Source organism: Trachemys scripta, chromosome 12, assembly GCF_013100865.1.
Source record: "Trachemys scripta elegans isolate TJP31775 chromosome 12, CAS_Tse_1.0, whole genome shotgun sequence".
NCBI lineage: Eukaryota > Metazoa > Chordata > Testudines > Emydidae > Trachemys > Trachemys scripta.
In genome coordinates, this window is record NC_048309.1 from 41,591,515 (window position 1) to 41,617,471 (window position 25,957).

The following is a 25,957-nucleotide window of genomic DNA, read 5'->3' on the forward strand; positions in this document are numbered from 1 at the left end:
ACAAAACCTGAGCTCACTCCACGGCAGAACTTGTGTCTCTTATAAACAGGGCGATATGCAAATAAAAGTGAGAGTCTCTTCTTTAAATCTGTACCTCTCTCTGCCCAGGCTGCACCCAGGGAGACAATCCGCAGCCCCTGGGTCTGTGCAGTTACCAGCCAGTCCCCTGAAAACTTTCCCCTCGAGCAGTGCCTGGATGTTTTGGTTCAGATGGGAGCCCGGGAAGGGGCTGGAGTAGCTGGCCAGGTACTATGATCCCTCCATCCACAGTTACGCCTTGTCAAGGCTGCTTCCCCACTTTGAACTTTAGGGTACAGATGTGGGGGCCTGCATGAAAACTTCTAAGCTTAACTACCAGCTTAGATCTGGTCCGCTGCTACCACTCTCGATGCTAATTCCCTTCCCTGGGTAGCCTTGAGAGACTCTTCACCAATTCCCTGGTGAATACAGATCCAAACCCCTTGGATCTTAAAACAAGGAGAAATTAACCATTCCCCCTCCTTCCTCCCACCAACTCCTGGTGGATCAAGATCCAACCCCCTTGGATCTAAAAACAAGGAAAAATCAATCAGGTTCTTAAAAAGAAGGCTTTTAATTAAAGAAAAAGGTAAAAATCATCTCTGTAAAATCAGGATGGAAAATAACTTTACAGGGTAATCAAACTTAAAGAGCTCAGAGGACCTCCCTCTAGCCTCAGGTTCAAAGTTACAGCAAACAGAGATAAACACTCTAGCAAAAAGGTGTTAGGCCCAAAAACCGAAAAATATGTTTATCTCGGCTTCTGCTTGTTATCCCAGTAAACATGCTTATCTCAGTTCTCACTGTCGTTTCCCATGCATGAAGCTGCACGTATACAGGATGTATAGAAGATATATGGAAAAGGGGAGGGGGTTGGACGGACCCTGGAAAAGGAATGTGAAGGACGGGAAGCTAAACAGATGTATCCTGATTACTACTAGAACTAAGTTTAAACAATGCATAGGTTAGCAGAATTTAGACACGCTAAGTTGTTTGTCTCTCTGTATAAAAGAAGCCCAGTTGTGCTTGTAAGGTGTGTTCCTCCCTCTGGCATGAGTCGAGGGGGACACCCGCTCAGCTGACTGATCAATAAAGAACTTGAAGCCGTCTTCTAGACTCCCGTGCCTCCTTGGGGTAATTGGGCAGCTCCAGGGGGAAACGAGCCCATTTGGCTAACAAATGACGACTCCGCCGGGACTTCTCTCCCTGTAGAGGGCACTGACCGACGGCCGAGGGCAATTCCGAGGAGTGGCCACCTCGAGCTGTTGCTTTGCTCGGGCCTCGGATCGTCACAATCAGCCGGGGCGGCTGCGTCCTCTCTAAAGAGAACTCTGAAGGACACGGAAGCAAGACGGCTTCAGAAGGAGGGGAAGTCTGACTGCCGGACGCGGCCACTTCGGGCGGTAAGTGCGTTTACCTCCTGGGTTTGAGGAATAACGCCCCCGAGGTGTGGGTTGGACAGTGGAAATCCCCTAGGCAGCCTGTATACGGGAAGGTATGTTAACATTATTGTAGCTTTGTAAATGTCTTGTTGTTGTGTTTTTGGTTAAAGGGTAAGCAAATAACGGCCAATGAGTAACGTAACTAACTCCACAAGTCCATGGGCCGTTTTTAACAATTATTGGGACTTGGAGCAACCTCAGGGATTACTCTTGTCTATAGGAAGGGTAATCTTGTTTCTCCTTTTAATGGTGTATTGAAAACCGAGATTGTAACTGATTAAAGGATCTGTGTGAAAGATGAATGAGTGCTGCTGACAGGTCTGAGGCTTAAGCTGACTTCAGCCGCCCCAAGACTCCTGCAAGGGGAAACCCGATGACCAGGATATCTTGATTGCAAGGGGGGTCAGCCGAACCTCGTGACCCAGCGGATATCTGAGTTAGAACTAGATCTATACCTCTTTCCCCTCTTGATATCTCTGTCTCGGAAAACTCTGGGTAAAGCATAATGGGGTCCGGACAAAGCACCTTCTCCTGGACACCCCTGGGATGTATGCTGCATAACTGGAAGGCGTTTAGACGCCAGGCTAATTATGGAATTGTATTATGTAAAGACAAGCTTGTAAAATTCTGTACTCTTGAATGGATGACATTCGGGGTGGAATGGCCCGAGGGAGGGACGCTCAAACCAGGGGTTGTACAAGCAGTACATAGCATTGTGACCTGGGATGGGCATTGGGACCAATATCCCTATATAGATATTTGGCAGGACCTTGTGGCCAATCATCCCCCATGGTTGCAAAAATGTAGATCACAAACTATTAAAATCTTAATGGCCCGTGCCCCTGTTAGGAAACCCTGTTTCCCTGTTAAGAAATCTTGTCTGCGGGCTGTGATTCCCTCTGCCCCTGATCCTATGCCCCCTCCCCCTTTGTATCCCAGCCTCCTGGCTCCGGTATCCTCAATTGAAATCCCCACCCCCTCCTCTGAGGATAATGGCTCAACTGAAAGGGGTGAGCCAAGCGACCAGGACTTTTCCAAACAGGAGCCCCCTCCGATCTCTCTGAGCTCCCCGGTGTCTAACCACACCAGGAGCAAGGGTGGCCCGGTACTCCAAGGGCCCCTGCAACAGAATTATTTGTGTCCACTGCAGGAAACTGTAGCCCCTGAGGGTAATCTCACTATGGTATATGTTCCCTTTACCACTAGTGAGCTATATAATTGGAAGCAACAGAATCCCCCGTTCTCGGAAGAAAGGGGCCCACGTTTTAGCCATGGCCCAAAGGAAAGGATATGAAGAAAGGGGGGACAAAGTTAAGGGACGGCCAGGGCCACCGGGGAAGGGGCGGGGCCCCTGCTTGGGTCGAAATCAGTGCGCTATCTGTAGGAAAGAGGGGCACTGGAAGAATGAATGCCCCCGGTGACAGGCCATGGGAAAGGAACGTAAAGATAAAACCCCATCCCTTCCCATCCTCTACAACAGTACAGGACGTTCAGGGGAGGAGTCTTCCCCATAGGGGGGTCGGGGAACCTAGCGGCCCCTCCTGACAGCACAAGCTGCCAGCCTGGATCCCACAGTAAAAATTAAAGTGGAGGGCCGCCCAATTGAAGCCCTTATTAATACTGGGGCCACTCTTAGTTTGCTCCCCCTTAATAAGGCTCCCCGAGATAGAGCTCGGGGACGTGCCATAGTCCAGGGGATAGAGGGACAAACTACAGCTTTGGAAAAAAAAACTTTGCCTCTCCTAGTAAAAATAGGGGACCGTCAAATTTCCCATCAGTTTGTTTGCAGTCCCTCCTGCCCCATAGTGCTGCTCGGACGAGATATCCTCACTAAATTACAGGCGGAGATCTCATTCGATAACGGGACAATGGAAGTCAGAATCCCTAAGCAACAAGCCTCTAATTACCAGATGGCTCTCATAAATGCTAGAGATCACTCCCTGGAATGTAAGGGAAGTGATGGAAGCCAGCTGACGGGGGGGGGTAAATCCCAAGGTCTGGGCGGAGGAAGGAGGCGTGGCCCGAGCCAGGAATGCTACACCAGTGCATATTTCCCTTAAGGAGGGAAGCAGCCCAGTCCGAATTCGACAATACCCCCTTAAGCTAACCACTCGGATCGGGTTAAAACCCCTGATTCAAAAGTTTTTGCAGTGCAGGTGGTTAAAGGAAGACACGTCCCCATACAATACTCCAATAATGGGGGTGCCTAANGTGCCTCCTTGGGGTAATTGGGCAGCTCCAGGGGGAAACGAGCCCATTTGGCTAACAAAGGTACATTTACAAGTTGAGAAAACAAAGATAAAAACTAACATGCCTTGCCTGGCTATTTACTTACAAGTTTGAAATATGAGAGACTTGTTCAGAAAGATGTGGAGAACCTGGATTGATGTCTGGTCCCTCTCAGTCCCAAGAGCGAACAACAACCAAAACAAAGAGCACAAACAAAAGCCTTCCCCCCACCAAGATTTGAAAGTATCTTGTCCCCTTATTGGTCCTTTGGGTCAGATGCCAGCCAGGTTACCTGAGCTTCTTAACCCTTTACAGGGAAAAGGATTTTGGAGTCTCTGGGCAGGAGGGATTTTATAGTACTGTGCACAGGAGAGCTGTTACCCTTCCCTTTATAGTTATGACACGCCTCCTCCATGCAGGGGAGATCTACAGCCTTCAAGGACAGCACCACTTTCTGCTTGCACATGAACAGCCTGAAAGCCGAGGGCACCGCGGTGTAGAGACACTGACACACCCAGCGAGGGGAAGCCAGTCTGCGCTCAGACAAAACCTTCCCGGCAGCTGCAGCAGAGGCGGTTCGCCGGCTGGGGGCGCTGACCAGACACAGACAGGAAGGGACCCGGTGATGGGAGCAGCGGAGACACTGGTCAGGGGAAGAAATGCAGGTCCCCGGATCATAAATATGTGCAGGGCAGCAGCATTTCTAAATGGAGTTTAATTATTCACCCTGGAATTCCTCTGAACATCAGACACTGCCATGCTAAGAGCTCTTCTGACCCCTTTTCTGTACCAGAGACAGAAAAACAGAAACACACACACACAAACACAGCAACACATCTCAACACGTAAACACAGGAACACAGACACACCACAAGTATACTCACAAACACATGCTTGCAAACACTAAAATATATACAAAGAGATATGAACACATAAACATTCACATGCAATCACACACACACTTCGTTCTACAAGCACACATACAAACAACTACACACATAAACACACAAACACAAGCTTCCCGCACACCCACATCCGTAACTCCAAGCACTCACACAACTATATATACGTGAAAACACGCGTGAAAATACACACAGAAAAAAGCTTTCAAACAATTTCTAAGTGTAAAGGTGAAGACACTGGATTTGAAAAGACTTAGCAAATCTGCTCTTAGTTACCCTGTCCTGAATCTGGAACCCATCCCCTGCACTAAATTGAATTATTGAAGATTTCTAGTGCCTAACTGAGAACAGAATCTGACCTAACATGGAGTGACCAGTTCAACCAGTTTAGAGAGCTGGTCGACTGCCTTTATCTACCCGTTACTGCGCGGTGCACGGCGGGTGTCCGTAGACCCGTTTTCCCATAGTGCTCAGCACCAAACAGAGACCCAGAATTTATTTCCAGTTATGCCACTATTTCCTCGGTGAACTTGGGCAAGTCACTTCACTTCCATGTGCCTCAGTTTCCCCTTGCAGGGCAGCCCAGAGGATTCAGGGGGCCTGGGGCAAAGCAATTTCGGAGGCCCCTTCCACAAAAATAAGTTGCAATACTCTAGTAATGTGTATTTGGAAATGTAAAAAATAACCAGTGAAATACATTCAAAAATTAATGTTTAATAATTTGAAAATACACAAAATACATTATTTAAAAACACGAAATGCTTTAATGGTATGTCTACATTTGCAATTACATAATGGGCTGTCGCTGGGTGTTGGTGATGGTTGGTGCCAATGGGCTGTCGCTGCCTGGGGGTGGCGCTGCTGTTGCCCAGGGCTGGGGGAGCTGGGCTCTGGGTTGGGGGGTGCCCAGCTCAGAGGGGCTGGGCTCAGAGCTGGGGGTCAGGGCTGTGGGGGGATGTGGTCAGTGGGGTGCCCGGCTCAGAGAGGCTTACCATGCTGCTTATCCCCGCCGCCCCCATCCCCTGGCGCCTCAGCGCGCCTTGTCAAGGAGCAGCCCTGGACGACACTGCAGCGGCGTGGCTCCAGCAGGGCCTGAGCTCCTGCAGCTCGGCTGCAGCTCGCAGCCCAGCCCCCTTATCTTGCGGCTCCGAGCGTCGGGAGCTCAGGCCCCGCCCGAGCCACGACACTGCAGCGCTGTCCAGGGCCACTCCTGGACGCGGCACGCTGAGGGATGGGGGAAGGCAGGGGCGGGGGGGAAGCCTCCAACATTCTCGTGGGGGCCCCTGCCGGGCCTGGGGCAAATTGCCCCACTTGCCCCCCCCCCGCCCCCTGGGCGGCCCTGCATGGATCATTTCAATGTAGCCGGTCACAGCCGGGAAGGGAAAGGGGCTTTCCCTCCCTGCACCCTGGGAAATTTTCCCTCTCCAGTGGGTGGCCCAGCCCAATGGATCCCTGGGACACGACCCCTCCCCAGACACTGACCCCCCTGACTGGACGTTGCATGGCCCTTGTGCATGTGGAACGGGGCTCCAGAGCTGAGTCCCCCCAATCCCCAATATCACCTCACAATAGCCAGGCGCTCAGTTCCTGGGTGAGGAAATACAGTCACTGCAGGGAGCTGGTCACTCCTACCAGGGGTCCAAAAGTGTCAGGAGGACCCAGCGCCCTGTGCCCGGCGCTGCACAGACACACAGGACGGGACAGTCTGACTCCTGCACCCGGAGCCCTGGGGCGAGTCAGTCAGATCACTAGCAGCAAGAGAGTGGGTCTCTTATAACGCGGGGACATGCAAATGAGGGAGACAGTTTCCTGTTTAAATCTGTGCCTCTCTCTGCCCAGGCTGCACCCGGAGACACAATCCACAGCCCCTGTGTCTGTGCAGTGACCAGCCAGTCCCCTGAGAATTTTCCCCTCCAGCACCAGGGAAAATGGGATTTTTCCTCCTTGTAATTTTCGCTGTAGCAGCTTTGGAAGGTATTTTCCTCCTCTGAATAACTGGCAGAGTTAGAAGACTATTGTGTTACCGCTGTTTTTATACCGATATTAATGGCCTGTCTTTATTCCCAGGTGTCCGGTCCCAGGCGCTGGTGGAGTCCGGAGGGGATGTGAAAAAGCCCGGAGACTCTCTCCGCCTCTCCTGCAAAGCCTCCGGGTTCACCTTCACCAGCTACGACATGAACTGGGTCCGACAGGCTCCTGGCAAGGGACTGGAATGGGTCGCTGCTATATACAACGGTGGGATTAGTACTGCATACCTTGATTCAGTGAAAAGCCGATTCACCATCTCCAGGGATGATTCCAAGAGTGAGCTGTATCTGCAAATGACCGGCCTGAAGCCCGAGGACACCGCCCGCTATTACTGTGCGAGAGACACAGTGAAACGAAACCGATTTGTGATCATACAAAAACCCAGGCTGCGGAATCGCCCTTCTCCCGGCAGCCGCGCGGGGGCAGCAGTGATACACACACGGCTTTGGTCTCGGACAGGAGACCCGGCAACCAGGTGAATGTAACACAAACCTCCCATCAGTTTTAACCCTTCCGTTCCCGGGCAATGTGTCTCCCCTTCCTGCCAAGAGCCCCGCTGGGCCTGCGGTGCAGAGATCCGTCGCTTCATCTGTGAACCCCAATCCGGAGTGAGTCCTGTTCTGAGTCGCTCTCCCCTCGCAGACCTGGCACGTTGGCTCTCCCGGGCCCGTCTCTGTGTCAGACTCACAGGACAGCGTCTGTCAATGTAAAGGGGACAAGCGCATTGGGGTTTGCGTCAGACCCAGCGGATGGAGCAAATTGCTCCTGGGGCCAAATCCTCCGCTAGTGTAAAGTCATCGCAACTACTTCCGTTAGACTCGAGTTACTCCTGATTTACACCAGGGAGGCTCTGGTCCTTTCAGCAAACTGGGACGTTTATCGCATTAATGCAGCGGAAGGTGATTAGTTCATTATAACCGATGTGGGGCCCCTCACCAAGGCATCTCCGCCCTTCACAAGCGTTTATTGCCTTTATCCCCACAACGCCGCTGGGAGCCTGGGAACTATCCCAGCCCCTGGTTCAGAGAGGGGAGACTGAGGCACAGAGAGATGGAGGCTGGTATATGGAAATGGGCCATTCAGAGTCCGGGCGGGGCTGTGGGGCAGAGATCACCCAGCGCCTGAATAAACCCCACTCCGCTGAGCCTGGGAATGTGGCACCACCGGGACTTTCCAAAGCGGCTCGTGGATTGTTTTCACCCAACTGACATGTGGAAATCGCAGCCCGGCCTCTCCGCTGGTGTCAATGGGTGGAGCTGAGACATCCCGACCCACAATAAAGTTCCATAATGTCACCGAGTCACCATGGAGATAACAGACCCCGCCCCTCAGCCCGTGATGATGTCACTCAGCCCAGCGCTGGCACTCAGGGCACTGGGGACAGTCACGTGACTAAGGGCTGTAGAACAGGAACACGAAGGGATTTAATGGGGTAGCTCAGGGAGAGGCGGCTGCTGAGAAGCAGAGACCCGTTGGTGGGGAGTCAGGGGAGCACTAGGGTCACAGAACGCAGCTCCCCCTGAGTCAGATTTGTCCCAGAACATCCCAAAGTCCTGTGTGACTTTCCCATCCTACATTAGCTACCAGCCGATTGTCACTGTCACGTCTCCCATGGCTACAAAAAGCTGAACCTACTTCCCCTTGTACTCAGAGTGTCTAAGATTCTGGTCCTGCTGCCAAATCCTCGTGTCTCCCACAGTCAAACCCAAAGGCAATGAGGAATAAGGGAAGCTTTTCCCTGCCCAAGAACACACTCTAGCAGACCAGGGAAGGATGTCTGGGATTTTAGGTCATTTTACTTCTCCCTTAGGTAAAAGCACAAACGTGATCCCCCAGCCCAGGCACCTCACAACACAGAATAAAGGGCCTCTGTCAGGGATTTCCCTACACCCCACCCCGAATTTCCCCAATACCCCCCCCCGCCAGTTTTATGCAGTGTTGCCAATTTAGTCATTGGTTGGAAATTTGAATTCAAATTGAAACATTAATACACACTTTAAAAGCATATACAGTGTATGAGAAAATACTTGTACCTGAGAAAGCCTCATGGGTGTGAAATGTACGAACAAAGACTAGCTTCCTCATAGAGCTGTTACTTATGACAATGTCGGCACATTCATTTCGGCTATATTGGCCTATCTAATAACGTCAAATGATGATTTGTAAGCAAGGTCTGACCGAGTTCTCCTCTGACAGCTAGCGCTGAGCCGGGGTGGGGGGAAAGGCTTCAGGACCAGACTGTATTTACATGAACTCACCGACTCTGCCCGGTGTCCAGCAGACAGAGCTGTCCTGCCCACGTGATCGATTTTGGCTGGTGTTGGGTCACAAATCACTTAAGTATTAAATGTGGGGGTCATGAAATGTTGTTCTCCTCATTGTGTGAGTAAAGGGCAGCACAACTGTTCTTAGCCTGACTGAATGAGGAGGTCGCCCTCAGTGCTTAATTTCTGCTAGGACTGAGCCCCGGCACCTCTAGGCTGGGCAGTTCAGAGCCCTGGGACCTCTGGGCTGGTCACATCAGTTATGAAAGTAACAAACTTGCTTGAGCCCCGGCACCTCTTTCATTACAAATTAAGCCCTGGTCACCCACAACTGAACTGCCCTCGCTAAGCAGGAGGTTTGGATGCCAGATCCCAGTGGAGGGGGCGGGGAGGAGACAGGTGTTTTGCTGGGTGGTGTGGGCTCTGCCTAAGAGTCACAGGCACTGTTTGACCTGCTCCTCTCACCTGTTTAGAGAGCGAGCTGATTAGGCTTCATAGAGAGTCTTTTGGTTTCTTAAGTGACCACGACAGCTGAAATCACTGGTAATCAGGTCTAAGTGCTCAGACCTGCTGTGGGACAGTGTGTCTGTGGAAGAGACGGCCCAGCCTGCCCTAGCAGCGAGGTTCCCCCCCTGAGAGCTGAAATCCCTGAGAGCCGGTGGAACCTCGAGAGACCGACTTGCAGAGGTCACAGTGGCAGGTGGCAGCAGCATTGAGGATGGAGCGGTAGAGTGAACAGAGGCACGGCAAACAACAGCGGCAAGAGCATTGGACTATGTTTTAGTCACTTTGCTCCAGAATGCTAGGTTTGTGACTGGGAAACTTCTATAAATATACATTTCCTAGTAGGCCAAGATTTTTAAAATGCATTATTTGCTAAGGTCGTTATCTCAAAACATTGCAATCTCAAGCGGTCATTATCTTGGGGAGTTTATATACTAAACTTTATTATTATGATGTAAGAACGGCCATATTGGGTCAGACCAATGGTCCATCTATCCCAGTATCCTGTCTTCCGACAGTGACTATTCCAGGTGCTTCAGAGGGAATGAACAGAACAGGGAATCATTGAGTGATCCATCCCCTGTTGCCCATTCCCAGCTTCTGGCAAACAGAGGCTGGGACACTTCAGAGCATGGCTTTGCATCCCTGCCCATCCTGGCTAATAGCCATTGATTTCCTAACCACCATGAACTTATCTAGTTCTTTTTTGATCCCTGTTATAATTTTGGCCTTCACAACATCCCTGGCAAAAAGTTCCACGGGTGACACTGCATTGTGTGAAGAAATACTTTTTGTTGCCCTTCTCTGTACCTTTTCCAATTCCAATATATCTCTTTTGAGATGGGGTGACTAGAACTGCACACAGTATTCAAGATGTGGGCATACCATGGACTTATATAGTAAAAGTGGAGGAACTTGGTTTGCCTGACTGATCAGCTAAACCAATACTGACAACCTGTATGAAAAGGCTGCAAACACCAGGCCTCTGGACTGCATCAACATGCTGAAATCCTTATAAGCCAGTCACTGTCAAAGCCAATTTTAGAATAACTTAATAAGGCTGTTAAGTAGGGTTACCATATTTGAACATTCAAAAAAGAGGACACTCCTCAGGGCCCCCGGCCCCGCCCCCACCCCCCCCCCTCCCCCTTCCCCACCCCCATTCCAACCCCTTCCCCAAAGTCCCTGACCCAGCTCTGCCACCTCCCTGCCCCATTGGATCCCTTCCCCAAATCCCCAACCCGGCCCCACCTCCTCCCTTGAGTGTGCCGCATTCCCCCTCCTTCCCCATCCCTCCCAGCCATGCAAAACAGCTGTTTCGCTGTGCAAACGCTGGGAGCTAGGGGGGAAAAGTGGACACTCTCTCGAGTGATCAACATTCACTTTCTTTCTCGAATGATCAACATTCACTCTCTTTCTTGAATGATCAACTCTTCTTTGGGGAAAAATAATAATGGCAAAATCCCGGACATTTTTAGATATTTAAAAATTCCTCCTGGATGGCGATTTAAGAACCAAAAAGCCGAACATGTCCGGGAAAATACGGACGTATGGTAATCCTACTGTTAAGAATGCTGGAGACACAACTCAGTTTATGTGAACCAACATGGCTGTTGCATCATACTTTCTATTTCAGCAAGAAATACCACACATCACAAACTGGAGGCAGGGCCGGCTCTAGGCACCAGCAAAGCAAGCAGTTGCTTGGGGCGGCAGATTTGCAAGGGGCGCAAGAATCCAGCATGGGAGCTGAGAACCAACAGGGAGCTCTGGGAGCTGTAGTTTCTTGGTTAGCTCCCTGCCTATAGAGCCAGCCCTGGAGCAGGGAAAGAACTACATTTCCCAGCATTCCCTTGGCCACAATTAACAGGAAAGGGAGGGGGAAGGAGTGTGGAACTGAAACCTCGTGCTGCAGCTTGCTGTGAATGGTAGGGACAGAGCCAGCTCTAGGTTTTTTGCCGCCCCCCACCCACAGCCCTGGGCTCCCCCCTCACCCCAGTGTTGCCCCAGCCCTGGACTCTCCCTCGCCCACACCCCCTGCTGCCCCAGCTCTGGCCCTCACCTGCACCCCCCTGCTGCCCCAGCCCTGGGCTTTCCCCCCACCCGCATCTCCTGCTGCCCCAGCCCTGGGCTCTTCCCTCCCCCCACACACTCCCTGCCGCCCCAGCTCTGCCCCCCATCCGCACCAGCCCTGGGCTTCCCACCCCACACACACCTCCTGCCACCCCAGCCCTGGGCTCTCCCCCAAAGAAAGAATTGTGTGGACTAAATGGACAGTGCCCATCTCTATCTGAAACCTAGCAAGGGAGATCCCACTAGAATTTAAAATGAAAAGTAAGGGAGGGGAGGCTCTACTAGACTGGGCAGCTTTAGATACAGTACCAGGCACGTAGGAGGATTTACACTTCTGAGCCATGGAAGCAGAAATTGACTTTTAATTTCCGGATGTAGTTAATATTCAGAAAGGGAATCTAGCACCTGCCTTCCAGATTTGAACACCTCAACATTCAGGAGTGCTCAAGCTCAGTTTAGACAGCTGTTACTTCATTTCTCCCCAATCAAATATACTGATCCACTGGAACTTGCTGTAGAAAAAGTAGGATAAAATTGAGCAAGAAATGCTTCCCAGTGGTTATTAGGACTGGAATTGCTATTTTCAACAGCCATTGCCTTTTTTTTTTCAGTTTTAGTTTTATTTGTTTAAAAGGAAGACAGTGATATTGCATTGGCAAATTCCCCATAGAAACAAAGAGTGGAACAAAAGAATAATAAAGGCACCTCAACTTTTCCTCATTTATGTAGGACAGTCTTATAATATGCATCCAGATATCCTCCAATCACACGAGCTGAAAATTGTTCCACTTTACTGCAGTTCTGTAACCATATGGGAACCAATCCTGTCTGTGTTCTGGGCACATCCAAAATTCCTGCTGAATGACCCGCCCTGCGAGCGAGTTACCAGTTACCCAGGGCTGGGGCGGCAGGAGGGTGCAGTGGGTGGGGGGAGAGAGAGACCAGGGCTGTGGGGGGGCAGCCAAAATTTTTTTTGCTTGGGACAGCAAAAAACCTAGAGCTGACCCTGGTGGGCGGACAGTGAGCCCTGGGGAAAGGGGAGGGCAGAGTGCGGGAGGAGGAGGTGCTGAAAAGAACCCCGGCTCACTATGTGCTGCCCCAGATCACACTGACTCTGGGCTCACAGGCTGGGGCTTCCCTTCTTACAGAGAACAGGACACCTCAGAGGGACAAAGACTTGACTCTCACTGAGCCCTGAACACTTATGGGGTAAGTGGGACTCAGAGCAACTGAAGGGAAATCCTAGTGAAATAAACACCTGGGCATTTTTAATAGATCTATTCCATCTCCGTCTTTATTTTCCCCACCACTTCTGTGGCGGTCAGGTGAGTACCTGGTGGTGGTCCCTAAACCCCTTAGGTATTCAGGGGACTATTGGTGTAAGTGAGTAGAGGATACACAGTCTAGCCCAGTAAAAGGACATCAGAGGTGAGGAGACAGGAGCCTTCACTGAAGTTTCATACTTCTCAGGGCAGAGAATGGCCAGAATTGTCAATGAAGATTAAGGGAATTAGGCACCAAAATCCAAATAAAATCAAATGGGACTTGGTGTGGGATTTTCATAACATCTCACTGCCTCAGCAGTACAAGTCCGGTTCGGTTTTCCTCTGCACCTTTGGAAATCACAGCCAGCACGTCTGTCTGCAAATGACTCTTTTGGGCTGAGATTTGAAATGGTATTTTGGGTTTCAATCAATGGGACCCGGCTACACAAATCCACTCAGTAGGTCTCAAATATCCCAGTCTGTTTAAACATCAGCTCGATAGCTGTGCTGACACACTGTGGGGGTCTGTCTCACACACCCTAATGGAGTTCAGGGGCCCACTGTGCTGGGTACTGCTCTTCCCCATGGGGACAGGCAGTTCTAGCTCTGAGGGGTTCACAATCTAACTAGACAAGCCAGACACGAGCAGAGGCTCAGAGAGGTGAAGTGACCACCCTACATCAACCAGCAGGTCCCATGGAAAAGCAGGATGAGAGGCCAGGTCTGTTCTTTAGATCCCTTGTTTTCAGATTATACCGGAGGCCTGCTTGGCACATGGATATTGTACAGTTATATCCACATCAAGTCCCCATTGATTTGAATGGGAACTGGGTATCCAAATCCCTTGGACAGCTCAGGAAAGTTCAGCCTCTACATCTGTTATGTGTTTCCTTTAAAATCTGAATTCTTTTTCTTAAGTCCCATTTTGAATGTTTTACATAGATAAACTGCTCACAATATAATAGGGGCCTTCTCCTGCAGCAGATATAATTAAAAATAGATTCCAATGAGTTCTGAAAACAAGACGAATGACAGATGCCAGAACCAAGCATATTTTATGCATACTGATTCCCATTCAGCTCCTTGGAGCTTTTATGGTGTCTTGGATGTTGAATATGCAAATAAAGTAATTAACCTCTTCTTTAAAAACAGCAATGGGAGAAAATCACCAGCAAAAGGAATCGCCTTGCTTTGCCAGGCGGAGGGCATTGACAGAACCAAACATGAAATGTTTGCTAAATTTTCTGTTCTTGCTGGCAGCCTTCCCAGGTAGGTGAATTCCAGAGAGATCTGGGATAAGTAGGAGAAAGGGGAGCCAACAAGAAGGGGAGTCAGTCTCATGCATTACTGTCCCTTATCTGCAGGTGTCCAGTCCCAGATCCAACTAGTAAAGGCTGGTGCCGAGATTAAAACACCTGGAGAGTCAGTGAAGCTGTCCTGTGAAACATCTGGGTACAGTTTACTAGCCACTTGCTGTCTTGGATTGGCCAGGATATCCGTGACTGGCTGGAGTGGATAGGATGGATTAACCCGAATTCTGGAGGAATTGACTATGCCTCCAAATTTAAAGGGTGATTCACCCTCTCCAAAGACAACGCCATCAGCACAGCCTATGTGGAGATCCGTGGGCTGAAAAGCGAAGACACCACCGTGTATTACTGTGCGAGAAGCACAGTGAAAGAAAACCCTGTCAGAGTCATGAAAAAACTATCTGCAGAGGAAACCACACACCCCTGGGCACCTGGGAGCCTCTGGGGCAGCAGGAACCAGGAGTCGAAATTCTATATATAAGGCTTATTGAACATCGCAGAAGAACAAAAATTGTTGGGCAAAAGTCAACATTGTTTCTGTAAAGGGAAATCATGTCTTACTAATCTATTAGAGTTCTTTGAAGGGGTCAAACAAACATGTGGACAAAGGGGATCCAGTGGACATAGTGTACTTAGATTTCCAGAAAGCCTTTGACAAGGTCCCTCACCCAAGGCTCTTACCTAAATTAAGTTGTCCTGGGATAAGAGGGAAGATCCTTTCATGGATTGAGAACTGGTTTAAAGACAGGGAACAAAGGGTAGGAATAAATGGTAAATTCTCAGAATGGAGAGGGGTAACTAGTGGTGTTCCCCAAGGGTCAGTCCTAGGACCAATCCTATTCAACTTATTCATAAATGATTTGGAGAAAGGGGTAAACAGTGAGGTGGCAAAGTTTGCAGATGATACTAAACTGCTCAAGATAGTTAAGACCAAAGCAGACTGTGCAGAACTTCAAAAAGATCTCACAAAAGTAAGTGATTGGGCAACAAAATGGCAAATTAAATTTAATGTGGATAAATGTAAAGTAATGCACCTTGGAAAAAATAACCCCAACTATACATACAATATGATGGGGGCTAATTTAGCTACAACGAATCAGGAAAAAGATCTTGGGGTCATCGTGGATAGTTCTCTGAAGATGTCCACGCAGTGTGCAGCAGCAGTCAAAAAAGCAAACAGGATGTTAGGAATCATTAAGAAAGGGAAAGAGCAGGGTCGGCAACCTTTAGCAACCTTTGGCACGCGGCTCAGTTTGTTTACCTGCCGCGTCCACAGGTTCGGCCGATCGCGACTCCCACTGGCCGAGGTTCACCGTTCCAGGCTAATGGGGGCGGCGGGAAGTGGTGCAGGCCAAGGGATGTGTCGGCTAAACTGTGTTCTGCTCAATTTCCTTGTTGCACATTCAGAAGCTGACACAGGAAAGGAAAGAGGAAGATTGGCCAAGAGTTACACAGCAGTTTGCCCAGCTGCGTGTTTCTGTCTGGATTTGTAGCACTGTGCAGAGGTGGGGACGGTGGTAGAGACCAAAGCCAATACCCAGAGGGACACCCTAGAGCTGCACTGACTGAAGCACTAGAAAAGCTCTGGCTATCAGTGCGCTATGTGCAAAAGAAAAACCACTGGTCATTTCCCAGGATCCTGTGATTGTCTGTCACATGAGAACACCACATCACAAGAACAATCTGAATTCTAAATTCTCTTTCTTTCGAATGAATATTAAATACTCCGTGGAACACCATCCCCCCCGCACACCCCAAATACACAAGGAAATGCAAATGTTATAAATTGAACTCACTTAACTGTACTATAAAGCAGTCGGCTCTTTGAAACTCCACTGTGTGCACTAGTGGTTACGCGACTGGATTGGGAGTCAGGAGACAGGGATTTTTTCCTGGGTCGGTCACTCACCTGTTGTTGGGCAAGTCCCTGCCATGAGCTGTGCCTCTACTTCTCCCTGCTCCCCTTTCCTTATTGAGGTTGGGATTTTCAAAGCCGAATAAAGGATCTGGATTTTCAATCCTTATTAATTTGGGCCTCCAAATCCCTTAGGAGGCTTTGAAAACAATCTCAGCCCTCGGCTGTAAGAGCTTTGTGCACAGGATGGTCTCACAGGTGCGAGGCCTTAAACTCAGCTGGGTCCTCTTGGTGCTATTGTAACACAAACAATATAAGCCTGAAACCTTTTCTATCCGTGACATGACAGGTGGAAATTCTCAAGGGCTGAATCCACTTTTTCCATCTGGATCGTTACACAAACCCCATCAACCCAGCACAGCAGCATCTCAAACACGAATTTATCCTAGCGATGAAGCCCTGCGATGGGTGCCTAACCCTCATAGATTTCAATAGAAGTTAGGTACTTAGCAGGATGTTTAAGAGCACCTAGGCACCTATCTGCTTCTTTATTTGCCTCAATATTTTTAATAGCCAGGCCCCGATAAATATAGGCTGGGATTGGCAGATTGTGTTATTTCAGTTTCATATCCAACTGGCTGTTACATTTCGATGTCCCAATATTGGGCACCTTAACACATGAGTTTACCAGTACTCCGTAAACCTCCCCCGATGTCAAAGTGGCTTTAGTGTTTTCCTGGATTGGGGATGAAATTAAATTAACTTGCTCCAGCATCCTCCGTGACTGTGTCCCTGTGAACTCTGAGGTCAGTTATCCGTAAAGGCAGGTGAATCTGAGGTTTAGTCAGATCATTTATCAACGCCCACATGCAAATGAAGTAGGAAAACTGAGTGATAAAGGCGAGCAGGCAACTTTCACCGAAGAGCTGTCAGCAGAGGAAGGACCCACCAGGTTGTTGCGGAGAATGAAAATGATCTGTCTGGGGTTCTTTTTCATTTTGGCAGCTTTCTCAGGTGAGTGGAAGGAACCTACAGGTGTCTGGTTAGGACGGCTGGGCTAGGACAGGGAAGATGGTTTTAAGGCTAAGACAGAGGAGATGGATTCAGGAATTCTGGATTCTAATTTCTAGAGTTCTGAACAAATCAGATAGGATGGAATTTTAAAGCCACAGAGGATTTTGATACCCAATTCTCATTAATCTCTAATGGGAAAAAAGTGTCAAAATCCCTTAGACAGCATTGAAAAATCTCAGGCTGAGTTTATGCTTCAGTTTTGCCTCTGAAAAATGGGGATAACTGTACTTCCCAGGAGTGCGGTGCAAATAAATTTGTTATTACATACAAGCAGATCAGATACTGTTGGGAGGAGGGAAACAGAAGGACTTGGATAAACCTGAGAAGAGGAAGAAAAGAATGCTATTAACTGTGTTTTTATGCTTATTTATTATCAGGTGTCAGCTCCCAGATCCAGCTGACCCAGTCTGGGGCAGAAAACAAAAAGCTTGGAGAGTCTGTGAGGGTGACGTGCAAAACCTCCGGCTACACCTTTACCGACTATACCATTAACTGGCTACGGCATACTCCTGGGAAAGGACTGGAGTGGATAGGACTTATCTATCCCAGTACTGGTGGCACAGTCTATACCCAGGCTTTCCAGGGGCGATTCACCATCACCAGGGACAACTCCATAAGCACGACCTATCTACAGCTGGGCAGTCTGAGAACCGATGACACAGCCACGTATTACTGTGCTAGGCACACACAGTGACACAAGCCACATCTAGACCAATTCAAAAAGCATCCAGCGAGAGAACCCAGGTGTCCTGCTAACACCGGAGCCTTTAGTCACCCCAGAGAGCATTTGCCCATATAAACAGACCATGTGTAATTTCCACTACAACATCTTAGGTTCCTAACTCATTCAAACCTTATGGTAAGTAGATTTTTTCTTGCATCTGAAGAAGTGAGGTTCTTACCCAGGAAAGCTTATGCTCCCAATACTTCTGTTAGTCTCAAAGGTGCCACAGGACCCTCTGTTGCTCTTTATAGATTTTTTCTGGCTCCTAAGTCACCTTTCTCAATATGAATTAAGCTCCTGTGACAGTCATCTGTCACAGCAGCAAAACTGGCTATGGGCTACTTTGGGGAGGGTCTTTCAATCTCTCCTGTTGAAGCTGTTCCACAGGGAATACATTAATACTCATTAGGCCTGAAAGAGAATGGGGGGTATGCCCCCCAATGTGACACTCAGCTGGAGAGTGGAAAACGTGGGCTCAAATGCCTGCCCCCACATCAGGCAGAGAGGGGAAATAAACCTGGCTCTATCATGTCTTAGGCAAGTGCTCTAATCACTAGGATAAGAGTTAACAGAAGTACCACTAACTCTTTCTCTGGCACAAGGCATTTGGGGGGTCTTTTTAAGTAACAGCTGAGGCACCTAACTCCAGAAGAGCTGTGAATCCCAACTGGAGTTAAGCACCTAACTCCCTTTAAGGGGTGGGATTTAGGACCTAAACCCTCCTCAGCATTTCCTAGGGGGTAGGTGAGGCAGCTCCCCACTCAGAGTGCTGGCTTTTGCAGATCCCACTAACAAGCACATAATTCTCCTCTACACGTGCATCCTTACCTCTAGGGCAGCCCCACCTGCCCAGATGGGGAATGACAGGGGACTTTTCCTTTTACACCCATCTGGTGGTCCATTCTCAGCTGCAAGGGCCAGTCCTAGACAATGTCTTCTCCAGGTTCTCCCACTGGGCCTCAGCCCAAGTCCCACTGCTGTTCAGTCCCAGGGGGTAGCTCTGAACCAAAGGACCTCCCCATCTCCTGGGCTTCACTTCAGTTCAGTCCCTAGGGTTTTCCCACTGGGAGTCCAAGTGCCACTTAAACTAGACTTCCACACTTCATGGCCTTCGAGCTCACTCTCCCACGACTGAGCTCCCAGCTCTAGTGAAGCAATGCTCAGACTCCTTCACCACCACAGCTGGGCTCAGGGTTTCTAATGAAGCCCCATTACACCCAGCTGGGGTCACTAATGAGCTCCTATGTTCCCAGCTCACCAGGGAGGCTGAGGAATAGCTGCAAAGTCATGGGCCAAGCAGAGCCCAGCTTGCCTCAAAAGCCCCGCTCCAGATCCGCTCCGGGTCTTCAGCAGTACTTCGGCAGGGGGTCAGTCGGGGGTTTTCTTTTTCTTTTTTTCTTTTTTTTTTTTTCTTTGCAGGGGGTGGCGCCTTTCTTTATGTGTTCGCTCCCCCTGCTGCTAAAACCTGGCTTCGCCACTGGATCCCACATTCCCAATTCAAAGTGTGTCCCGCTTCAACCTTACTGCACTTTTGGAAGGTGTGAATTCAACAGAGGATGTCGTTATTTCGCTGTACGTTTGTGTGCAGACCAGCCCTGGCTCCGGGCCTTGAACCATAAGCCCATCTAGTCCCTCTTTGTGCATTTGAAACAAAATCCTGCAAATCCAGCCTTCTGCTTAAAGCCTGAGATCCCGCAGACACTTTCCAAACTACCTCCCCCCTTTCTGCAGCCCCAAATCTCTCTCTCTCCATTCATCACCATTGTCATGAGCTCAGCAGTGCAAAAACTCCCAAGCACGGCACCAAGAGAAGTTTTCACTGGCTAAAGACTAAGAAGATTTTCCAAACTTCCTAAGGGAGTTAGATGCACAATTTGGGCTTCCAGCTCCATTAATTGGCTCTGAAATTCACCTAGGTGGCCAACTGCTAGGCAAGTTCTCATTGTTTGCTGTGCTTGTTATTGCTTTGTCTGTCTGTTAATTCAGATAGCAAAGAGAAAGACGTCTGTACACACAGAGCAAACTGAACAGGACTTCTTTGAGTCACACATTCTAAACCGAGAAATGAACATCTAGTCTGAGCTCCTGCACCACACCTCTTCTGCAGGGTCAGATAAAACCTTCTTCCTCTGCTACCATAACAAGGATGGCTCTGGGATCCTAACCTGCCAGATTACAGAGGTGACAGACACATAAACAAGAGGGAAGGGGAAAGAGAAAATGTGTGTTTAGAAAGAGAAAGGGAGAGAGATTTTCCAGGGTTTAATAAAAATCCCCAGAGTCACTTTTAAAATCTAAATCAGCCTTCAAAGAAACAGGGCTGGCTCCAGGCACCAGCCTAGCAAGCAGGTGCTTGGGGTGGCCAATGAAGAGGGGGGCGGCACATCCAGCCCTTCAGCGGCAATTCGGTGGCAGGGCCGTCACTCCCTCTGGGAGTGAAGGACCTGCCGCCGAATGCCGCTGTAGAATGAAGCAGCGGTAGAGGTGCCGCCGATCCCGATCACGGCTTTTTTTTTTTTTTTTTTTTTGCGCTGCTTGGGGCGGCAAAAATGCTCGAGCCGGCCCTGCAAAGAAACATCGATGGATATATTCTGGCTGACAAGAGTAAAAAACCTCTTCAAAATTACATCAAGCTAAAGCAAGTCTGTAACCACATGGGGGCAACAAAATGTAATACTGGGAGAAATAGTTCATATAAAGTGGACCCAGAAACACTCGAGAGGATTTTCTCCTCCTCCCATACATAAGGCCGGGATGGTCAAAGCCAGGATTTGGTCACAAACAAAATCTATGAAATGGTTGGGAAGTGAGAACCCAGCCCTCCTTCGGGGGTTTGTAAATCACAGTTCAGCTACACAGTTCACCAAAGGAGAGTGCCCATGTTCATAGCTTCGGTTAGTGCATTTGTTTTCCCATATCCCCGGGGTATTACATTCGAGTAACCCAATGTCAACTAGCCAACCCCCCCTGAGAACTTTCCCTCCAGCACCAGGAAAAATGAGACTTTGGCTCCATGTAAAAAGAACAGGAGTACTTGTGGCACCTTAGAGACTAACAAATTTATTAGAGCATAAGCTTTCGTGGACTACAGCCCACTTCTTCGGATGCATATAGAGTGGAACATATATTGAGGAGATATATATACACACATACAGAGAGCATGAACAGGTGGGAGTTGTCTTACCAACTCTGAGAGGCCAATTAAGTAAGAGAAAAAAACTTTTGAAGTGATAATCAAGCTAGCCCAGTACAGACAGTTTGATAAGAAGTGTGAGAATACTTACAAGGGGAGATAGATTCAATGTTTGTAATGGCTCAGCCATTCCATGGCTCCATGTAGTGTTCCTTGCAGTGGCTCTGGAAGGTATTTTCTCCCCTCACACCCATTGGCGTGGCAGGGGAACAGTCTGTTACTGCTCTGAATACTAATGTGATGTATGATATGGTTCTATTCCCAGGTCCCAGGCGCAGCTGGTGGAGTCTGGAGGGGGTGTGAAAAAGTCTGGAGACTCTCTCCGCCTCTCCTGCAAAGCCTCCGGGTTCACCTTCAGCAACCACAGTATGAACTGGGTCCGACAGGCTCCCGGGAAGGGGCTGGAGTGGGTCTCACCAGGGCCGGTGTAACCACTAGGCCAATTAGGCAGCCGCCTAGAGCACCAAGATTTGGGGGCGCCAAAAAGCAGTGCCCCCAAATTTTTTTTTACATGGTCCACAGCAGCATCCCTCCTCGTCCTGCGCCGCCTCCTGCTGCCACTCCCAGGGCAGGAACCAACGCTGGGCCCCGGTGATCTGCGGGGGACAGAGGCGACAGGCAGCATCCGAGTGCGCCGCCGCCTCCTCCCCGGGCTCCAACATTCCCAGCTCCCACCCTCTCCAGCCCGTGCACCCCCGGCTGGGCACTTCCCCCGTGCTGCAGCAGCCGGAGCTGGGGGTGTGGGAAGTTGCTTCGGGCCCCGCAGTTCAGGGAGCCGGGAAAGTTGGAGCCCGGGGAGGAGGCGGCGGTGCGCTCGGATGCCGCCCATCACCTCTGTCCCCCACAGATCGCTGTGGCCCGGCATTGGCTCCTGCCCTGGGAACAGCAGCGGGAGGCGGCGCAAGACTAGGAGGGATGCTGCTGTGGACTGTGGCCACCAGGCAGAGTGGGGTTCCCAGGAAATGTTCCTGACCATTGCCGTCTGGCTGGCTTGGCAGGAAAGCTTCGCGGCGCCGACGCTTACAGCTGATTATTTGAACCTGGGAGTTGTAAGTTGCAGCCACTCGGGATCCCCTTCCCCTCATGTCACACAGACCAAGCCTCCACAGCTCGAAAAAACCCTTGTTCTTTCTAGTTGTATTTCCCTGTATGGATTAATCTGGGATATCTATGAGAAAACAACCTGTTTAAAAAGTTACATGATTAAATACTTGATATTTGCATTAACCTAACTTTCAAAAATATGCCCCAACTTTTTTAATTTGCAGTGTTTAAATCAAGAAAACAATTCCAGCTGCAATGATGTATCCTGCTCTTTAAACTGTTCAGAAAGCCATAGCATACAAATAAATTAATGTAGCTAACATTTTAAAAAGTAATTCAACTGATTATAAAACACAGCCACAAAACTAGGAAAATCATGCCAAGATAGTTGGTTTCACGCTTCCGAGATAAGGAAATGATTCGTAAAGTAAGAAACACATATAATGCATAAGCAGAGTCAATGTCAAATAGAAACAGAAGTTTCAGTAAATATTAGTTTAAACTTAAAGACAAACTTTAGAATATGAAATCATATGAGAGGGGCCTATTTTATAAAGAACATTTCAAAAAAGCACTTTTCATCAGTTGTTGGAAAGTTGTCAGGTCATTTTTAAGTAGAGATGTCAAAGGTCTGCAAATCTGTTATTGAACTTATTACTATGAACACTTGAAAGGCACCAGGGTGATGGGGTTTAGCTACAGGGACACATGATTTTATACAATCCCTTGTGCTGTCACATTATTTAAAAGAGACAAAGGGCTGGTCCACACTAAGCCCCCAGTTAGAACTAAGATACGCAACTTCAGCTACGTGAATAACGTAGCTGAAGTCGAAGTATCTTAGTTCGAACTTAAAGGTACTTACCGCAGGTCCACACGCGGCAGGCAGGCTCCCCCGTCGATTCTGCCTACTCCTCTCGCGGAGCAGGATTACCGGCGTCGACGGCGAGCACTTCTGGGATCGATTTATCTAGACAAGACGTGATAAATCGATCCCAGAAGATCGATTGCTTGCCGCCGAACCAGCGGGTAAGTATAGACATACCCAAAGTGAATGAGGTGAGATCTTTTACTGGACCAATTTCTGTTAGTGAGAGGGACAAGTTTTCGAGCTACACAGAGTTCTTCTTCAGGTCTGAAAAGGTACTAACAGTGTCACAGCTAAACACTAGATCTAACAGATAGTTTAGCACAAGTAGTTAGCACATATTCAAGGGGACCATTCAAGGTTAAGTAGCCCATTAACTCCCTTGTAATACCAGGACAAAAGGGGAGATTAGTGGGTTGCAAGTTGTTGTAATTAACCATAAATCCACTGTCGTTATGAAGATCATGATTTTTAATGTCTAGCAACTTTTTGAATTCAAGCTCCCAGGCTCATCTCTTGAAAAGTGTTTTCACTTTCCTTTAAGGATGAGGACTGATAGGTGAGATATTGAGTGATTTTGTGGGGGCCCAACTCATGAGTTCTGAATGTTTGAGGTTGGCAATACTGAATATTACATCATGTCACCAAAGAAATTTAAGTCCAGGTTTCTCAAACTTTTTTACAGGCCGTATCTTAATACAGTTATTGTTTCATAGGCCAAATCCTCCTGCTCTGACAATCACATTGTATCCAAATATGGTAACCCTCCTTATGCCAACTCTGCGTTGCGGGCACAAGCGTACTGCTTCGCTATGGTACAAAGTGGCAAAGATGTCATTTTTCTCATCGTGCGCAGCCGTTACCCGTTCTGACAGGCTGTTTATAATGCTCCGTTTACTAGTTTTTGGAGGTTGTTGACTGAGGCAACTATTTGTGTTGAGTTGTTTCAGATCTAAGACTCTGGCAGTTGCTGCTGCATCATTTTGCTAATACTTTGTGTCAATTGTGTGTGTACGTGAAGTGTTTGAGTCTATATGTTTATCATGTGCGAATATGCGTGTGCACGTTGCTGAAATTTGTCATATGGATATTGTCAGTTGTTGTTGTATGACGGAGTATCCGCCATTCTAATTTTATAAATGTTATTAATAACAATAATTGGATATTCTAAAGGTAGAATAAAATGTAGTAGATTTTGATATGAAAGAATGAAGGAAGGAAGTATACACGTCTAAAAAGGGTGTATTTCCGATTACAATCAACAGTGCTTAATTTTAAGGAAAAGTCATCTTGATCTCTTTGTCATAACTATAAAGGGAAGGGTAACAACAGTCCTGTGTACAATACTCTAAAATCCCTCCTGGCCAGAGGCACCAAAATCCTTTTACCTGTAAAGGGTTAAGAAGCTCAGGTAACCTGGATGATGCCTGACCCAAAAGACCAATAAGGGGACAAGATACTTTGAAATCTTGGGGGGGAGGGGAAGGCTTTTGGTTGTGCTCTTTGTTTTGGTGGTTGTTCGCTCTTGGGAATAAGAGAGACCGGACATCAATCCAGGCTCTCCAAATCTTTCTGAACAAGTCTCTCATATTTCAACTTGTAAGTACAGCCAGGCAAGGCATGTTTGTTTTCTCAACTTGTGAATGTTCCCTTTGCTAGAGGGAGGTTTATCCCTGTTTTGCTGTAACTTTGAACTAAGGCTAGAGGGGGTTCCTCTGGGCTCTTTGAATCTGATTACCCTGTAAAGTTATTTCCCATCCTGATTTACAGAGATGATTTTTACCTTTTCTTTTTAATAAAATCCTTCTTTTAAGAACCTGACTGATTTTTCCATTGTCCAAAGACCCAGGGGGTTGGGTCTTTGATCACTTTGTAACCAATTGGTGAGGATATTATTCTCAAGCCTCCCCAGGAAAGGGGGTGTAAGGGCTTGGGGGGATATTTTGGGGGAAGAGGAATTCCAAGTGGTCCTTTCCCTGTTTCTTGTTAAATCACTTGGTGGTGGCAGCGCACCAGGTTTTAACCTAAGCTGGTAGAAATAAGCTTAGGGGGCTTTCATGCAGGTCCCCACATCTGTACCCCAGAGTTCAGAGTGGGGAAGGAACCCTGACATGGTGGTAGAGCAGTGGGATCATTTTTTAACCAAAAGTACAGCAGGATTTTAAAAGGACATTTTTTTCTTGTTCGTTTTTTTTGTCTCTGCCTGAAGGCAGAGGGGTCAAGTTACAGTAGGAAAGGAATTCACAAACTGGGTTGTTTTTTCTTCTTTCTAGCTCTTGCATATAGCTAGGTTAAACACAGAAAGGCTGAACACTGAATGCTGTGAAAGTCTCTGTTAACTAAGCAGCCCCTGAGCTGAGTGCATCCCACTTCGGTGAACTGCAGAGGGGGTGTGGCCCAGCACAAGAAAGCAGGAAAATGAGTACCAGAGACGCTGCTAATAAACTAGAGCTGGCCAGACTGGAAGCACAAGAGAAAGAAAAGGAGCATAAGAGACTGATCGAATTAAAAAACCTCGAGAAGGAAGCTGCTGAAAGAGCAGAGAAAGCCAATGAGCTGCCCACAAGAGAACTATGGAGGAGAGAGAAAGAGAGGGGTAGCATGAACTGGAGTTAGAGAGGGCAAGGGCTAAGCGGGATATATCAGACAACCCTAGCAACCCCTCTCCAGGTACCACTTCCCATCCCAGAAAATTCCCCACCTACAAGGCAGGCGATGATACTGAGGCCTTCTTAGAAAATTTTGAAAGGGCCTGCCTTGGATACAGCATCACTCCAGACCAGTACAGGGTAGAGCTGAGGCCGCAGCTCAGTGGACCCTTAGCAGAGGTGGCGGCTGAAATGCCTAAGGAACACATGAACAGTTATGAACTTTTTTTTAAAAAGGCCAGAATCAGAATGGGGCTAACACCCGAGCATGCCTGTTGGTGGTTCAGAGCCCTAAGGTGGAAACCAGACGTGTCATTTACCCGACATGCCTACCACATTGTGAAAATTTGGGATGCCTGGGTATCAGGATCCAGAGTAACAGCCGTGTTAGTCTGTATCCGCAAAAAGAAGAACAGGAGTACTTGTGGCACCTTAGAGACTAACAAATTTATTAGAGCATAAGCTTTCATGGACTACAGCCCACTTCTTCGGATGCATATAGAATGGAACATATAA

General features: G+C 48.5%; 1 protein-coding gene and 2 gene segments (V, D, J or C); all 3 read left to right on the plus strand.

Annotated features, from left to right (window-relative positions):
- Positions 1 to 25,957, plus strand: part of LOC117885520 — a 297,171-nt gene that overhangs the window by 74,498 nt on the left and 196,716 nt on the right. The window lies entirely within an intron of this gene.
- The window catches only part of LOC117885743, a 115,782-nt gene that overhangs the window by 64,740 nt on the left and 25,085 nt on the right, over positions 1 to 25,957 (plus strand).
- LOC117885741 lies at positions 6,443 to 7,485 on the plus strand. The segment is given in 2 exon segments: positions 6,443 to 6,565; positions 6,659 to 7,485. Coding segments are annotated over 2 exon segments (486 nt in total).